At 34.6% G+C, this 18,470-nt stretch overlaps 1 protein-coding gene across 1 annotated transcript in view; it reads right to left on the bottom strand.

The window, feature by feature from the left end:
* Positions 1-6,422: 6,422 nt before the first annotated feature.
* Positions 6,423-18,470, bottom strand: part of LOC120412938 (uncharacterized) — a 112,995-nt gene continuing 100,947 nt past the window's right edge. The window contains exon 10 of the mRNA XM_039573575.2: positions 6,423-7,565. Within this exon, the coding sequence (XP_039429509.1) occupies positions 6,721-7,565 (845 nt within the window). The 3' untranslated portion in view covers positions 6,423-6,720. The remainder of the gene's footprint in view (positions 7,566-18,470) is intronic.

Genomic DNA, 18,470 nt, shown 5'->3' with positions numbered 1-18,470 from the left:
TAGTTTTTCCATGTATTTTTGGCCGCTGAATCTGAATCTTCCCTCAGAATTGAGCCAAAGTATCGAAAAATCGATGTTTGGTCATGATTTGGGTTTGAATGATAATTTTACATGAAAACCCAAAATGCAATGGAGCACCCGATTCGAGTGGTAGAAATGACAATTCTCCCATAAGGAATAAATTGTAGAAAAAAGCAAAAACTGCTCGAATGGAAGTGCTTCATTGGAAATTTTGAAAAATCTCAAGAGATTTATAATAAGTATCTGTGCCAATTTTCAGCCAAATCGGTTGAGGTTCTCTGAAAGGCATCATTCCCGATCGACCATTTGGCGGCCATGTTTGTTTTAGAAAAATATTCAAATATTGATTCAGAATGTTTCAATCAAAAAATGTTTTTCTTTGTGTTGTTTGTAGAAGCGTTTTACATACAGTGATTATATTTTCATTTAAATTTACTATTACTGGACCCTGAATTCAGAACCATCATTGACAGTCATTGCCTCAAAATTGAAAGACACCTTCAACCTCCTTAAGGGACGCTTTTTATCGTTGAAGTTTATATGGAGAAAATCGTCGAAGGGTGTAAGAAGATCCGAGTTGATCCTGATGAGTTATTAGCAATGCGATGAAAAGAAATCGGCTTATATAAATACTTGAAAGTATAAAAAGCAAAGCAATTCACTTTAACGACCCCCGGGTCTTTTGTGGTCTCTGTTGCAAGTTTCTGCTCATTTCTAGGCGTCTGAAGGTTATGTATGGTGAGAAGCCTGTCCCATTTTGAGGTCATGTCGAGGAATTTTAGGTGCTCACTTCTTAAGTGATAGATTATGATGTTAGGAACATTTTTTTTTCTTAGACAAGAAAAAATAATAAAATACTTTCTCCCACCCCCTATTCGATTTTCTGAAAAAAGTCACATTTTTGAAATTTTTACCCGCTAACCACCGCGCCATGAGTCTTTCCTTCTGGGAAAGCCAAAAACTTAAATTGTGGTCTAATATTGATAGTGCATCTTAATCTATGGACAAAAACCTATCGTTTAAGCATAATACACACCAGATTGAAACAGTTTTTGTATTGATTCCAAGCGATTTTAGAAAATTTGTTAAAAAAATGACTTTTTTCGGTAAATCGAATAGGGATGCGAGAAAGCATTTAATTATTTTTTCTTGTCTAAGAAAACATTGTTCCTAACATCATAATCTATCATTTAAGAAGTGAGCACCTGAAATTCCTCGGCATGACCTCAAAATGGGACAGGCTACTCACCACGGCCAATCACCGAAATTTCAAGTGTTTTGCGATTGATATTTGAGTGCTCTGTACAGCAGGGACAGATCATGAGCGAAACATTTCGATGCGCTGATGGGAGTTTTGCTCAGTGAGGGTCAATTTTGCGATTTCAGGGGGTAGCCCCGAGAAAGCTCGGATTTGGACCACTCTAGTGTGTAGGGATGTTGTGAGATTTCCAAGAAAGTGTCCACGTGATTTATGGATGGTCCCTTGATAGAGAAGCACGATTGTTTAATTTCCAAGATTTTTCTTTTTGGAAATTACGTGTGCAAATGTAAATTTTGTTTATCATTTTTTTAATTTAGTTTTAGCGTTTAAAGAAAAAAATCATTATCGCACTAGCAAATTATGAGTTCTTCATTGTTCAATTGCAAAATTCTTCCCACTGCCCGTGGTAATATCTATAGAAAACATCAAACCTTAAAACAAATGTATAGATATTTGTTCCCGGTTTCCCGGATCCCGCCGATAGCAGAGAACGCAACAAGCTTCCACAATCAGGATGTTTAAAAATAAACCAGATGAAAGCACGACTTTTTGCCGCGGAAAAGTCGTCCCTGGGCACTAGCGTGGCTCACGGATATATGAAAAAGACAAAAGTGTTCAATTTCGAACGCCTCGACCGAAATTTTGTAGCATTATAGCCGCAGAAGCTAGCCTGAAATTTTGAGCGCATTTTGTTAATGTTAAGTTGTTCCACTCTTGACCTGAAGTTATAAAGAAATTTCAATAAATTTAATTTATTTATTTTCAACTTTTTAACTCTTCTTCGAGAAAGTTTTCCTATTCCGTATGATTTTTTTCAGACTAGTGGTTTCTTATAGGTTTTGATCCGGGGAACAACTTTGTAGAACATCGCAAAGCGCTAGGAATTAATCCCGGAAAGATACAGGCAAATTTTTAGAGAACGTTGAATTTTGTTTCCGTAGTCCAAAAAACATCCTGTATCTTTTCGGGATCAATTACTAGCGCTTTGCGATGTTCTACAAAGTTGTTCCCCGGATCAAAAACTATAAGAAACCTGAGAATAGGAAAATTTGATTGGGTTTTGGGAAACTTTCTCTATGAAGAGGTTAAAAGTGAAAATTTCCCATAGTGATTTTTTAGAAGTTCCATACTAACTTCAGGTCAATGGTGGAAGTACTAAACCTTAACCAAATACGCTCAAAATTTCAGGTTATGTTCTGGGGCCATATTGCTACAAAATTCCGGTCGAGGCGTTCGAAATTGAACACTTATGTCTTTTTCATATATCCGTGAGCCACGCTACTGGGCACGCCGACTCGTAACAATAAATTTCCGCATAAAGTTTGCTTTTTATGAGTTTATTTGTTCGCGCTTTCCACAATTTTTTTTCACTTTTTATGCTTTATTTTGTTTCACTGACACGTGCTGGTCGTCACTTGTTTTGAGTTTGTGTTTAGAGTGAAAAACTGAAAACAATTTCGTTTGGGAACTTCTCAAAATAAAACAACCGTTGTGACATTTGTCTAAAAACACAGATTTATTGGAACCGTCCAACAGTTTCAACTGTCAATTTTTAACTATATAATAAACAAGTAATTCATACTAATTCGCCATGGAAACACGGTCTAAAGGGTTTGCTTTCACCACACTCACACTCATCCACAAGTGGGCTCCATTTGAAAGCTTTTCAAGCTTTTTCGCTTGCAGCTTGCACCAATTTTGGGGCTATAGGCCGAAAACTAGTTCTCAGTTGACACAATTTTGTAACTTTTTAGACCTTATCTAATTTTTTCAACTTAATTTACTAGCGTGGTTTTAGCTACACAGTTTGTCTTTTAAGATTTTTGGTTTGGAGGCATCGGTGTTACAAAAGTAAGTTTTGTTAAAGGTTCATTGCACTTTTTTTGAGTTAGGTCTGGATTTGATTCGTTCACATCGAGTGTTTCGTACGCACAGCTAGTATAGAAGCACATCAGTTATGTGAGTTTGATACAAACTAGTTTGTTATATGTTTTGAGCTTTTAACATATCCAGAGTTTTTTTTGAAAAGGACCAATAAACCATTGTCTTTCATATGTTTATAGGACCTAATCAAAAAAAACTCGAGATATGCTTTCAAATTTGACGAGTTATCCTGATAGAAGATTAAGGTAAATAGTATTTTTTTTTAAATAAAATTAAAATATTTTTTTTAAATTAAGAGATTTGAAAATACAGTCGACTCTCTGGCTGTCGATCTTCTCGATATCAATATTGCTCCATCTATCGATGAATTCTTCAGTCCTTTCAATCTGCATACTTCAATTGTCTTCATTCCTCGATATTTTCTCTTGCTTGAAGGATCTCTTTCTCGACGGTCCCTTGGATTCTGTTTGCTTTAAAAATCTCTTCCGGTTATCAATAATTTCACTTTCTCATGGCTTGCATATACATTTTTCTTTGCGAAATGATGCTTTGAAGGGTGTTTGACATTAGTTTGTTTTTGTTTGCTGGGCGTTGCCATGATTCCCTCCCATAGCTGGGTATCAAGAAAAAAATATTTTCAATCGAGTCTTCATTTTGCATCGTTCTGTAAACTGATGATTCTCTTCCTCGATGGTCCCTTGGATATTGACAACCAGAGAGTCGGCTGTATGAACTATATTTCTCAAATAAGAATTTCCCGTCATCTGGGGCGAAACGGGACACATGGGATGAATTGCGCTAGCTGTGCAATTCTCTCAGATTTCGGTCATTCGATTTTTTTTTGTATTTTTTAATCCGACTGAAACTTTTTTTGGTGCCTTCGGTATGCCCAAAGAAGCCATGTTGCATCATTAGTTTGTCTAAATAATTTTCCTTACAAATTTGGCAGCTGTCCATACAAAAATGATGCATGAAAATTCAAAAATCTGTATCTTTTGAAGGAATTTTTTGATCGATTTGGTGTCTTCGGCAAATTTGTAGGTATGGATAAGGACTACACTGAAAAAAATGATACAAAGTAAAAAAAAAAGATTTTTAATTGAACCCCATGTGAAAAAATTAGTTTTGATTAAAATGTTCATAACTCGGTCAAAGATTGTTTGTACAACCAGGAAATTTCTGAAAAGTTGGCATTTGATGTCCCCTTAAACATATCAAAAAATAAAAAAATAAAAATAGTGTTTTTTTTGCATATTAAGTTTTAGTGCCAAAAAGTGAAATTTAATATCACCATTTTTTACCGTGTATCATTTTTTTCAATGTAGTCCTTATCCATACCTACAACTTTGACCAAGATACCAAATCGATCAAAAAATTCCTTTAAAAGATACAGATTTTTGAATTTTCATGCATCACTTTTGTATGGACAGCTGCCAAATTTGTAAGGAAAATTATATGGACAAAATAATGATGCAAAATGGCTTCTTTGGGCATACCGAAGGCACCAAAAAAGTTTCAGACGGATTAAAAAATACAAAAATTAAAATTAAAAAAAATACCGATTTCGTAGAGAATTGCTCTAATATAAAAGTGTCGAGATTTTCTCAATAAAAATGAGTTTTTTTTTTCAAATTCTTTTTTTCAGTTTTCTACTATGAATTGAAAAAATAGTTTCTCAGTACACCCATAAGGGGTGACATTGGGTCTGGGGGTGAGATTGGGTCATAAAAATTTCAGCATTTTTGTATGACCCAGACCCAATGTTACCCCTGACGACGGTAACAAGTTATGGTTATTAAAACAGAATTCAAATATATCTTCAAATTTATTGGCACTTTCATTAGAAAAAAATCCGAAACTTTTCACATTTTGAAGAATGCTTATGAATCATGCCTCAAAATTGGTTTTGATGGCAATTAGCGATAGAAAGAAAACATCAATCAATTGACATGAACTCAAAAATATTTGTGAGTAGAGCGACTTCTTCTTCTTTTGTCTCGTCATTTCCAGCAAGAGCATTCTCTTTGTAGCATTGCTCCTCTTTTTGTCGATCACGCGTTATCACTGCTGAGTTTTTCGTTCTCTCACGTTCTTTTGACGATTTTGGAAAAATTTCAGTGTATACAGATTCGACAACATAGAGTTACCGGATTTGCTTACAAGATCTATCAATCCGGGAAAATACCGCAATGAGAGAACGCATTATGCTCCGTTAAGTTGCGCTGGAGAAATTGAATTTGTTGGATGATTGTGAAGGTGGGGAGGTGAGAGAAAAAGAGAATGTCGTCTATTTTCGGCGCTGAGAGTAAGAGCAAAGCAAGAGGACGGAAAGAAGAAAAGTGATATTTGGGACATGAGATTTCAGGCATGATTATTGTAGTCGTTGAGAACTTACTTTTACAAACCGTGATGGTATTGATTTTGTTGTTGTGAAAAATAATTTTGTTAGTGAATTTTCAGCAATGTTGTTTTTTTCATTTACTTTACCTAAAACTGTTGAAGATTTTATCAGAAGTTTAAAAACTTGGTAAAACGAGTATTTATTTATAGAAAACTTGGAACTGATAATATTGCAGACATGATAATTTTGCAGACATGATAATATTGCAGTAGAAATTTTGAAACACATGTTAATTTTTTTCAAAAAATATGTAAAACTGAATGTTTAAGACTTCAAATAAGGTTGCGTAATCAGGGAATCGTTTGAAAAGACGACTTAAATGAAAAATACAGTGTAAAACCAGTAAAGGTTGGTTATTTTAAGAGTATTGGAAAGAAATTAATGGCATAAGAAAAGATGTCTGTTTTCTTTTACGAAGATTTGTTTGTTACCCCAACTCATGTCATCAATGCCCCAGTAATTGTTCGATTTTCCAAGCATTTTATTTAACTGATTGCAATTTGATTCGCTTGTGTGTGCTTTCAAAACCCTTTCTACATTGACACTACAACAGAACGTTTCATAACACACTTCATCCAGCAAAAGTGAACTCTATTTATCAACGAAAGTTGTACACCAAGTTTCATTCAAATGTTTTTTTTTCTTGAGTATTAGGCAACTCATCTACGTCGTACGACTACTTAACAGCTAATAGGTGATTCTACACTTCGTCATCGTCATCATCTTCATGTACAAAATAGACACATTCAGTTGCAGGGTTTTAAGTCAACATCACAAATAGGGTGCTCCTGTATATTAAATGTACTTTTTTTTATGTAATAGTTGCGTTAGTATTACTAATATAGTAGTGACAAATTGTGTGTGCAGTTTGTTATTTCCTAAATAATGGCTATCGAGTCTCTTTTGTTTTTTTTGCTGCAGTCCGAACGCTAAACGCTTAAGTTTGGTATAGTCAGGATAAAACCGTTTCTTTGTTTATTTTATTTAGTTTTTGTATATGAACATTCAACGCTAACCAGCAGGTTGACCAGAGTTTAGTAAAAAGGTAGAAAGTACTCGATATACGCATCGTTCTGCGGGTAGTTTGTAAAGTCGTCGGTTCCACCCGACTATCTTTGGCTTTGGTTTGACTACTTGTTCTGTGTTCTGATTATCAATTCTGCTGGACCAGCGCCGGGCTGCTGCTGGTCGTCGCGTCGTCCATCGTGGTGGAGGGCGTCGTCTGCTGCGCCTGACAGTGGATCTGCGCCTCGACGCTGATCTCCTGCTGGCCGGATTCGTTCAGGAGCGACTTGCTCGAGTCAGACTTGATCAGGCTGCTGATGTTGGCCGTGAGGGTCTGGAAGTCTTCGGTTATCACATCGATTGTACTGTTGAGGTTGTCGTTGAACTTGGAGTTCTTGAACAGCTCGCGCCGGTTGTTGGTCGTCGAGTCCTTCGTCGTCGTCGTCGAGGGTTTCGTTGGCGAAGGCGTTTCCGGCTTTCGCATCGGCGAAGACAACGAGCAGGACCACTTGTTCTGCTGGTTCCGCTGGATGAGCGACGCCTGTTCCGACTCGTCGTCCGATCCTCGCATGCTAATCTCCTTGGTCAGCGGCGATCGCGGACCAAGGTCAAAGCTTCCCCCTCCCCCATTGCTAGTCACCGAACTCGCTTTCCTGCTCAACTCCTTCAACTTCTTCAGCCCACTCAACGTTGTACAGTTCCCATTAGGCTCGTTCAACTCCACATTCCCCAGCACAAACGGAAGCTTCAACGACACCTCGCCGCCCATGCTGCTCAGCACCAACTTCACCTTCACGTAGTACGACACGTAGATGGCAAACACGTTCTTTTCCGCTTCGGACGAACCGGCCAAGGAGGTGGTGGTCGTTGGGGCCTGGATGAGTCCCCGCGGAGCGCTGGTGGCCAGCTTGGAGTTGTAGGCCGACGAGCTGGGATCGTTGTAGTTGCTGCTGAACAGCGCACCCTCGACCGCTATCCAGTTCTTGGTGGTGCCTGCAATGAAGGACGATAGAATAAAGACTTGTAGTTGAGGTAGCTTATCTGATTAGAACAGCACCAACCAGGAGGTGGAGGAGGTGCAATAAATATTGTGGTTTGTGGTGCATCATTAATGCTAGCACATGGGGGAATTTATTTATCCAAGCGCACGCGACAGTTGCGAGGACCATCGTTAGTGTGGTGATAATACTTAGGAATAGAATACCTTTGCAGGAGATGGGTATGTAAAAATGCTTTTGGATATTTTTGTCACTGTTGGATTGTATTTTAAACATGGGAATAAATAAGGGTCGTGCATTTTATAAATGTATGTGCATATTTATAAAAGACCATGCGTCTCCCTCAAAATCAAACACATTTTTTCTTGGAGATTCGTTCGTTATCCGTTATACAATTAAAATTAAATCTATATATTTAATGAAGTCTCTTTGCACATTGAGTTCGGCGCGTCTGTTCAAGTATCTTTGCTATTTTTCTAGCTTTTCGTAAATTTTAATAATTTAAAAAGCTAGTCCACGATCAAAAAAGCTTGTCTCACAACTACCACACAACACTGGGAATTTTAACCCTCTACATCCCAACCCCGTCATTCTAAAAAAACGATTTTAGCTAAACTTCGGAAGATTGTAAAAAGGATGGTTTTTGTAAGAAATTTAATAGACCTTTCTAACGAGCCCAAAACGTTGAAGATCTGGCAACCCTATCAAAAGTTATAATTACTTAAGTGTTATTTTTACACTTTTTAGAGGCCGGATCTCACATATTTTGAAGAAAACGTTGTCCGGATCTACCATGCGTTGGATTAGTAATCAAGAGATCTTTCCAAAGAGTCCAAAAGAATGAAAATCTGATAACCCTGTCAAAAGTTATAATTACTTTAGTGTTTAATTCACTTTTGTTATGCCAGATCTCAGACATTTTGATCAAGTAAGTGCTATTTATACACTTTTTTAAGGCTGTGTTCTGCCCCTGATCGCATAAATGTCCCATATGCATTTTCATCGTTTTTGAGTTAATGATGCAGTTTTGTTCAAAATCGAATGATCTTTCAGAAAAGCCTATAACATCCAGTACTTTGTTCTAGAAATCAGGAGAAAATCCAGTTTTTTCGCGGAAACTTAACACGTAGCCTTATGTATGGGACAAACTTCAAATGCGTTTTTCTCAGCTTGCTGTTTTTGCATATAGGACATTTATGCGAACATGGGCAGTGTAGTGTATTCTTTTAATGAATGTGAGGAAGGCACCAACAATTTTCTATATGTTTTGAAAAAAATAAGTATGTTTTTTTTTTAAATTCTTTATTATAGAGTTATTCAGACAGCGGGTGGTTCAACTCAGCAGAAAATGGGAAAAACAAGGAAAAAAAAATTGGCTGTCAAAACATGAAAAAACTGATCAGGCAAAAGGTGATGATAGGAGGTGGTAGAATAAACCTAATACTAGCAAAAATAAACATAAGCTAAACATGATAAATGCAAATAAAAAAACTGGAAATGAAACAAGAAAAACCAAAAACAAGAGAAGTAAGGTTTTTCGTAGAACAAAATTTGCTCAAAATGACACGGAAAAAATAGATTTTTATGTATGTATGTTGTATGTATGAATCAGAAAAAAAAACTCCCATGTAAAGTACCATACGAGGTGGCTCATGGTGGCCCAAGTCAATGTACTTGGATTTTTATGATTTGCAATATAAGTGTCAAACTATACAGAATTTTGGATGCATTTTCACTTTTTTAGATTTGTTATTGTAAAATACTAACAAAATACGGCATTTCGTGAAAATACTAAAATTGCAACTGTGAATAAATGATGCAAAATTGTGTGTTTTTACTTTATTAGAGTTTTTGTCAAGTAGGGGAGAGTGGGGAGACTTGAACCCCGGGGTCACTTGATCCCAAGCCTGTATCTCGTCAGCATGTGGGTAAAACAATTAGCTTTGTTCTAGAAAGTTGTGCGAAATTGACTAAAACTCATTGTAGAAAACAAAGAAAAAAAATTAAAAAATGTTTAGATTGAGTTACACACATTTTTCTAAAAAGTGCTGCAAAAAACTTCCAAGAGATCTTTTTTCTTTGTTTTGATAAGTATTGAAAACACTCAAAAATTATTCAAAAAAATATTTTTTATACTTGAATTGTTTGATAAACATATCAACTACAAAACCCTTACGCATTTGACGTTAAATTTATCGTCATACTATTTTTACAATCAATTGTTTAAAAAAGTGCGTTTAGGGAGACTTGATCCCTGCATTTTTACAGTCACTCGAATCAGCCTCAAGATTAAATAATTGGGCTGGGTTTTCGTACATAGTTTCCTTTAGTATAGTTGTACATAACTTATTGCAGTTTGAACCATTTTTCAAAAGTTTTGTAAACAAAAATTACCAGCTTTTGTAAAAAAGCTCAATTTTGGTCTAAAAAAGAAAATTTTAAGATTTTAAATATTTTGCATGCTAAACTTGTTATATTTTGAACACAAACGTGCAGGTTTAATGTGAAATTGCTGTAACTTATAGAAAATTAAAAGTTTGGATGAATAAGAAACAATTTGCTTAAGATTTCTTCAAAATGTTGAAAGGGGGATCAAATTACCCCCAACATTTTGAAAATGCGGGTTTAAAATATTTTTTTAAAACGCTTGGCATAATTCGAAGAGTTTATCTGATGAAATACCCTTATCAGCCAAACATAGTTGAATGTCTAAGCTTTCAATTCATGCAAAAAGTTCCTAGTTTTGTGAGAAATTGACAGAATTATGTGCGATACAAAAAAAGGGGATCAAGTCTCCCCACTCTCCCCTACGTATTAAAAAAAATAACTTATGTTATGAAAATACTCAAACTTTTACAAAATACCTTATTCTATGGAAATACTAAAATTTCCAAGCAAACTTCAAAATTTTAAATATGGTGAATAATACTGAAATAATACTGAAAATCATGAAAATTGAAGTATTTTCATGAAATACAATACTCTGTGAAAGTTTAAGTATTTTTTCAACTTTCATTTCCTTTCATTTAATTTATTTCGTTGTTTGAGCATAACTTGTGTGAAGTTACTATCCTAAGCTGGACTACCTTTCAACAGCTGATTAATTCATAGTTGAGAACAGAGTTTGCGGGTACTTAAAGAATCGAGTAAATCTATTGAAGGAAAAAAGTTACTAAATAACCTTTAAAATAGATAATAGATAATTAGAGTAAAGGAGGATTTTAAAATACTTTAAAAAATTACAAAACAACGCATATAAAATTTCTTATAGATTGATACCCATAATGCAAATTATGAAAATTAGGGTATTTTCATTAAAAAATATATTTTGTGAAAAAATTTAGTACCGTCAGTGGGGTTGACTATGGGTAAAAAATGTGATATAGGAATGTGAATTTTTTCAGCAATGTGTTCTTAAAAAATGTCCTATACACAACCTTTGAAACAGAATTAAGTTTCATGGAAAAGAACCTGATAAATTGCAATATCCGTAAGAAAATCACTTTGGCCCAACCTCATTCCCAAGACTCAAAGTCACCCTTACTGATGGTTTGCACGGTGTGTTTCCTAGAACAAACTCAAGATAAAAATTCGGCAAGTCTGATATTTGGTGACATGGAATTAGGGCACTTTCCCGACATATCGCGGGGTATACCGAAATATGTCGTCGGGGGGTCTAGAGCAACTTTTTTTTTAAGATTTTTTTTTTAGATTTTTAGGATATTTCTTCAGAAAAGTTGCTAAAAATCGATGGATTTATGTTGATATCCATCAAATGAATATGAATCTTATGAATATGTCTTGAGGGACTCTGAATTACATATTTGACCAATAATTGACCTCCAATAAAATGTTTCCGAAACAAATTTATCAGATTTCTCGCTTTCTTTGAAATATCCCAAAATCCATGCCGGAACCCTCAATACGACCGAATGTTTTTTTCTTTGTACAATTTGTCATGAAAATTCAGCAACAGACTGCCCGGATATAAAATCGAGCATAAAAACTGCTAAACCTATGAGTATTACATTTAAATGCTAATTATTACCCAAAAGGCTCCCAAATTATTATTTTCAAATCCTCGGGACCATCCATAAACCACGTGGACACTTTTTTGAAAATCTCAACCCCCCCCCCCTCCCCTTCGTGGACAATTGCCCATACAAAAAAAATCTTTTTTGTATGGACCGTGGACAATCGCCGTACCCCCCCCCCCCCTAAAGTGTCCACGTGGTTTATGGATGGTCCCCTCTGCCATATAACACAATGACATTTTGTAACATTTTTGAATCAATCAGACTGTAGAGAACAGTTTTCTGAATAATTTCCATAATAAAAGTATCAATTTTGGTTCAATATAATCAGAAAGATATACCTAATTTCGCACAAGAAGAAGTGACTTTCTTCAAAATTTCTAGATTTAATTCCCGTTTAATCGATGAGCACTGCCATATTTTAGATTTTTTTTTTCATTTTAGCGAGAGCTTATACCTTTTGGGTACTAAAATTTTCATAATGGAAAGACGCACTGAAATTTTATCTTGGAATCATGTTGATGAACCTCTCCCTCTCTTTTTGAGTATGTTACGCAAAATTTCCCGAGGAATCCGAAACATATATTTTGAGACAGCGACAAAACTGCATTTGAAGTTTGCATATGGGTCATTCCATCTCAACTGTGCACGAAAAAGTGCAAATTTGAAAATTACCCTCTCCGATCCTGCTCAAATTTGGCAGAGCTGTTGATACTATCAAAACATGCAAGAATCCCGAATTTCATCCAAATTGGACCACCCCCTCCATTTTTGTACCTCCCCAAAAAATCGACTTTTTGGCGATTTTTGATCAAATCTCCTAGTTTCAAACAGCGATAGCTCAGGAACCACAAATCTTAGAAGGTCGGTTTTAGACTCAATTTTAGAAGAAATTGGACGTAGAATCCATTTCCGTGATCAAAATGTTGATTAATTTATTTTTTATACCTGTATTGCGCAATTGAAAACTTAAAACGGCCGTATCTCAAAACACCCCAACTTATTTTTTTTATTTGACCTCACCATCGTGTTCCCCGGCCAATTTTACATAAGAATCACTTATCGACAGAAATGAATATGTTTCGTTCCAGAGATATCGAATTTTAAAGTTTTGTGTTTTCGATGTTACCTACATCAGCTTCATTCGCCGCACCTGCTAGAAGCACACAGGCGGGCTGATCAATAACTGCTACCTGGTGTTCTGGGAGATGATTAATTTAATTTATATTTTTATAATTTTACGCAAATATTTATTCAAATGGCTAATAGGGGAAATTCTCGTATGTTTGGCAGGTTAAGTCCTCGCTCCTAGTTTTGTCCAATTTGCTCATTTTCACTATTTAAACAACAAATTTTGCAAAACTTTTGATAGAAACTTGCTTGTTCACTTCTTATTGAGCTATTTATCACTCAATTTCAGTTGAAAACGTTTCTAATCAGCTGTAATTGAATGCCAAAGCGCTTTTATGGCAACATTAGAGGAACGCTGGAATTAGATGCTGTTCCCCTACCTTGATCAATCTATTTTTGTGAAAGGAATATTTATTGGGTTATTATGAATGTACCGTTTTTTTACGTGTTGCTAACCGTTTTAGAGTACCTCCGAGGCCATGACTAGGGCCTTTATCATGGGCGGTTGCAAAATAGTGCCATTCAGCAAAAACCCCAAAACCTGCTTTATTATTATTATTATAGTTTATTATTGACACTTTACCATAATTTGGCAAATCTGATTTATGGTTTAAAAGATTGATCATATTAAATCAATTTTTATATTGTGAGCCAGCTCTATTTGATTAAAAAAGATAATTTTGGTCAAGGTACATTTAATTAAAAAAAATCCTTATACGTGAGGACAGCAGCCGTATTGTGTTCCAAAAATCCAAGAATGATAGAAGAAGAAAAACAACTTTGTGATTTTCTTACATTTTTCAGTTTTATACTTTCCAGAAATTCTTTTCCTACTCCTTGTGATCGTCCTTCACTAGAGTACAACGTGTCAACAAATTTTATTCATATTTTTTACTCAATAATGTATCGTGCACTTATTGTTCAGTGTTACTAACAAGATTAATTGCATTTTCCTGCTCGCTCCGTCGGAATCCAATTCTGCCCTTTACTGTGTGTCGTTATTGCTCTGTCCTGTGGGTTAGCACAGAAATTCACTTCATAATTTTTTTTGAGCAGATAAACATTCGCGATTAAACTCCAGATTCCTACAGTGTTATACAGTTAGTTTGCCCAATTTGATAAAGATTGTTTATGATGAGCAGTTATTGATCAGCCCGCCTGTGTGCTTCTAGCAGATGCGGCGAATGAAGCTGATGTAGGTAATCTCGAAAACACAAAACTTTAAAATTCGATATCTCTGGAACGAAACATATTCATTTCTGTCGATAAGTGATTCTTATGTAGAATTGGCCGGAGAACACGATGGTGAGGTCAAATAAAAAAAATAAGTTGGGGTGTTTTGAGATACGGCCGTTTAAAGTTTTCAATTGCGCAATACAGGTAGAAACAATAAATAAATCAACATTTCGATCACGGAAATGGATTCTACGTCCAATTTCCTTCGAAATTGAGTCTAAGACCGACCCTCTAAGATTTGTGGTTCATGAGTTATCGTCGTTTGAAACTAGGAGGTTTGCTCAAAAATCGCCAAAAAGTCGATTTTTTGGGGAGGTACAAAAATGGAGGGGGTGGTCCGATTTGGATGAAATTCGGGATTCTTGCATGTTTTGATAGTATCAACAGCCCTGCCAAATTTGAGCAGGATCGGAGAGGGTATATTCAAATGCTGTTCCGCTTCAGATGGAATGACCCATATGACTTTTTCAAATGTAAGGCTAGATTTATGATACTCCAGACTGCTCGCTAAAATGGGTTGAAATGGAGCGAAGCCATGTTTTTTTTTGTGAATAATGTGTGTGTTTTTTTTAAATCGAGGAATATGGCCATTTTGTGGACCTCTCTAACGCGATGGTGTAGATCACCGGCAGGGGGTTTCGACCCTTTTGCTTTTTGCTGAATATTTTTTACTTGAATTTTTAATTCAAATTTTTTTGTATTGCCTTCTCTATAAGGCCATTAGGTATTTTTCCATTTTCCATCCATATTAAGCTTCAAAGCCTTTAAAATAATTAGAACAAATTATACCTCAAAATTTTTGTTCTGAATTGTTATGTTTAAGAAACTGATTTCTTAACTCTTGATCTGATACTTTCGAGTAAAAATTATCGTAGAAATTAATTAATTTATTTGTGGTCGCTTTAAACTTCTTGGTAATTCGCTGTCCTAACTCTACAAAGATAGACTTTTAGAAACACCCTAAACTAAGACACCATAGCTCCCATAACTGCATATTTTTCGGAGAATAACATGTAGAGTTTTTTTTTAAAGAAAAGTAAAGTATATATAATTTTAATGATGAACTCTTAAATATCTCGAATCGATTATCGTGTGAGCAGCAGCGCCGGGAAGATGGATTTTTGTGGCGTTCTTTTTGTGCTGTATTCGTGATCGTGTTCATATCATTCAAGCGGTGAGGGGGGTCATTGTGCTAATGAATATTATTGCGCGTCAGTGTCGTGTGAGCAGCAGCGCCGGGAAGATGGATTTTTGTGGCGTTCTTTTTGTGCTGTATTCGTGATCGTGTTCATATCATGCATGCAGTGAGGGGGTCATTGTGCTAATGAATATTATTGCGCGTCAGTGTCGTGTGAGCAGCAGCGCCTGGAAGATGGATTTTTGTGGCGTTCTTTTTGTGCTGTATTCGTGATCGTGTTCATATCATGCATGCGGTGAGGGGGGTCATTGTGCTAATGAATATTATTGCGCGTCAGTGTCGTGTGAGCAGCAGCGCCGGGAAGATGGATTTTTGTGGCGTTCTTTTTGTGCTGTATTCGTGATCGTGTTCATGTCGAATTATGTGGAAGGTGCGAAGCCGCGTGTTGGGATTCTTGTGTCTTTGATGTTTTATTTGTGTTACCATCTCAGTGGCGTACTAAGGGGGGGGCGGCGGGGGCGGCCCGCCCCGGGTGTCACCCTTCTTGGGGTGACACCCGAGCTGAACACCTGACTCGAACGAAGAAAAAAAATATAATTGACCTAAAATATTATCATTACAAATCATCAAGTATCAAGCTAATATATATCATCTTTCCTAAACAAATTAAGAGTTAAATTTTCAAAAACATTGATTTTAAATAGGGGTGACACCCAAAAGTGACATTTTCGTGTTTTATATATAATATAATATTATATATTATAATATGTTTACATGGTCATGATGAATGTTTGAATTCACAGTTAGTAAAAGTGCACGTTTTTAAGACTTTAAAAAATTAAATATTCAAGGGTGACACCCGATCATCAAATGAAGCAATTTCGATAAAGAAACTAATCTGTAAGGGGTGTCACCTCTATATAATTTACAAGGTTACAAAAAGAGTTAAAAGGAAAATGTATTCACGAAAAAATCTTGTGACAAACCACTCTTGAGTTTAAAAAAAAAAAATATTTCTTGGAATATAAGTTCATATTTGTTTTCTTCGGCAAAGTTCCAATTAAAAGCAAAAATTAAAAAAAAAGTTTGAATTGAAAATTAAAAAATAACAATTGTTTGCGATCAAAATTGAATAAATATGAAATTGGTTAAACTAAGTGTGCTTTTAAAAATCATATCTGACTAATGAAAGAAAATGACAAATTATTTTTTAATGACAACCAGGCAAGTATAACCTGCCAGTAGATACTGTTTCAACCGTAGAACCATTTGAAATGAGTTTTAAGTTTCGAACAATATTTAATTATGTTTTAATTCTTTTGATTTTTTTTTTAAATTTGGTTGTGCTGTTTGAAAATTTGAATTTGATTTTCCGAATTCAAATTATCAAAATCATTGAACTTTCAAACACTGATGAGTTATTTGAACTAGAATAGTTTGATATTATTGTCAATTATTGAAAAACAGCACCATAAATCAAAAAAGGTAAAGTAATCGACAACTAAATTAAAATATAGGTTGCGCAATCTTGGCCCGTATTGTTGCTGTGCTTCTAGAATATATCAAGATCTTTGAGTTTTTTTTTCATTTTAGTTTACAGTATACTTTAGTGAATCAAAATCACAACTTTTGAATAATAACTGTGTGTATTAAAATGAATTTTTTGCAATTCCGCTGTAAAACTGTCAACTTTTCCTGTCCTTCTGGAGAAACGAAATGGCCTACTTTTCCCTACCAAAAATAACAGAAAGGAAAATTAATACCTTTCAATACCAGTGCTGAAAAGTTCTACTTTTCAGCACTGAAATGGGTGCTGAAAAGTTGAACTTTTCAACACTATTATCGAAAAGTAACATTTTTAAATATTTTTTTGTTTTGAACGGTGAATTTACTAAACACATGAATGTTTGACATAAAATTCCATTCAAGAAGCGTTTTTCGGAATTGCAAAAAATGTTGTAAGCAACTCGTTGCAAAACTTGATTTTTTCAGCACTCGTCGTATTTATCCAACTCGGTAAACCTCGTTGGATAAATGTACGACTCGTGCTGAAAAAATCTTCTTTTTGCAACTTGTTGCATAAACTACTAATACACCTGCCCAGTTGTTTTGCTGTCATTAGATTCCAAGATACCTGAGTATTGATGAAAGTTTTATTTATTGCGAAAAAAAAAAGTTTTTAAGGTTTTTAAAAGCGATGCTGTAGGAATTTCATTAAAATTCAAAACATTTTAAAATGAGCCCAAACATGCTAAATATGATTATCAATGCAGAAAAATGCATATAAGATTGTTTTCAGTTGATTCAACTTCCATTTTCATTAAAATTTTGAAGTTTTTTGAAATTTAGAAAGGGATGATTTTTTGGACCAATTTTGAAGGGGGGCGACATAAACTTTAAAAAATATTTGCAGCGGCCTAAAATAGTTTAAAAATGTTCTATTGAGTTTAATAAAAATGCAACCGGAAAAAACACAAATAAGTTCAATTCTTCAATCATCAATGAATATTATGTTTTGTTTCAACCGATAAAATATTTTGTTTGCTTCAAATATATTTGTAAATTTAATAATCAGTTTTTTATATAATCATAATGTTACAAATACAAATATGCGAGAAAATCCATAAAATACTTGAGGAGAGTAATTTAAAAAAAACTATGTTGACTCCACTCTTTTTGTAAATGTTTTCAAGTTAACGCAAATTTGATATATTAACAAAAAATAACTAGTTTTTTGGCAACTGTAAGATAATTGAAGAAAAATCATAGATTTTTCAACATTCTATATAAAAGTTCTAAAATTTTATTCTATTAGAAAACTTTCGTAAAGTGGATTTATATTTTCTTTATGCAACTTAAAAAGGTTTTCATTTCATTCATTTCATTTAATAAAATAAAAATAAACTGATTCTGGAAATATTAAATAAAAAAAATCAGAAATAAAAAAAAAGTTAACACTGAAAAAATACTTAGGACATTTTTCAAAACATGAACGAAACTCATTTCCGGGTTTCAAGGAAAATTCGAGGAAAAATGCATTTCTTTTAATTCGGTTTTCTTGATTGATGAGTAATAATACATCAAAAATATTTAACCAATTTAAAATAAAAACTAACATCTCGATAAACATTGCCAAGTTTGAACCTTTTCGGAATCAATTATTGTTTTATAAAATGAAAATACAGAATTGATCAAATCAATCGTTAAATGCTAAAGAAACTAGTGTGCTGTTAGTTAATCAGATTTGAGAAATAATAATTCAAGAAACCCTTAGTTCAAAAATGTATCTTTTGATATGCAGTTCTTTGAAGAAAAAAAGTGTCTTGTCTAAAAAAAATGGTAAATTCACGTTTTAAAATAT

Source organism: Culex pipiens, chromosome 3 (genome assembly GCF_016801865.2).
Source record: "Culex pipiens pallens isolate TS chromosome 3, TS_CPP_V2, whole genome shotgun sequence".
Taxonomy (NCBI): domain Eukaryota; kingdom Metazoa; phylum Arthropoda; class Insecta; order Diptera; family Culicidae; genus Culex; species Culex pipiens.
The sequence above is the reverse complement of the archived record's forward strand: the minus strand, read 5'-3'. Positions and strand labels throughout refer to the sequence as shown.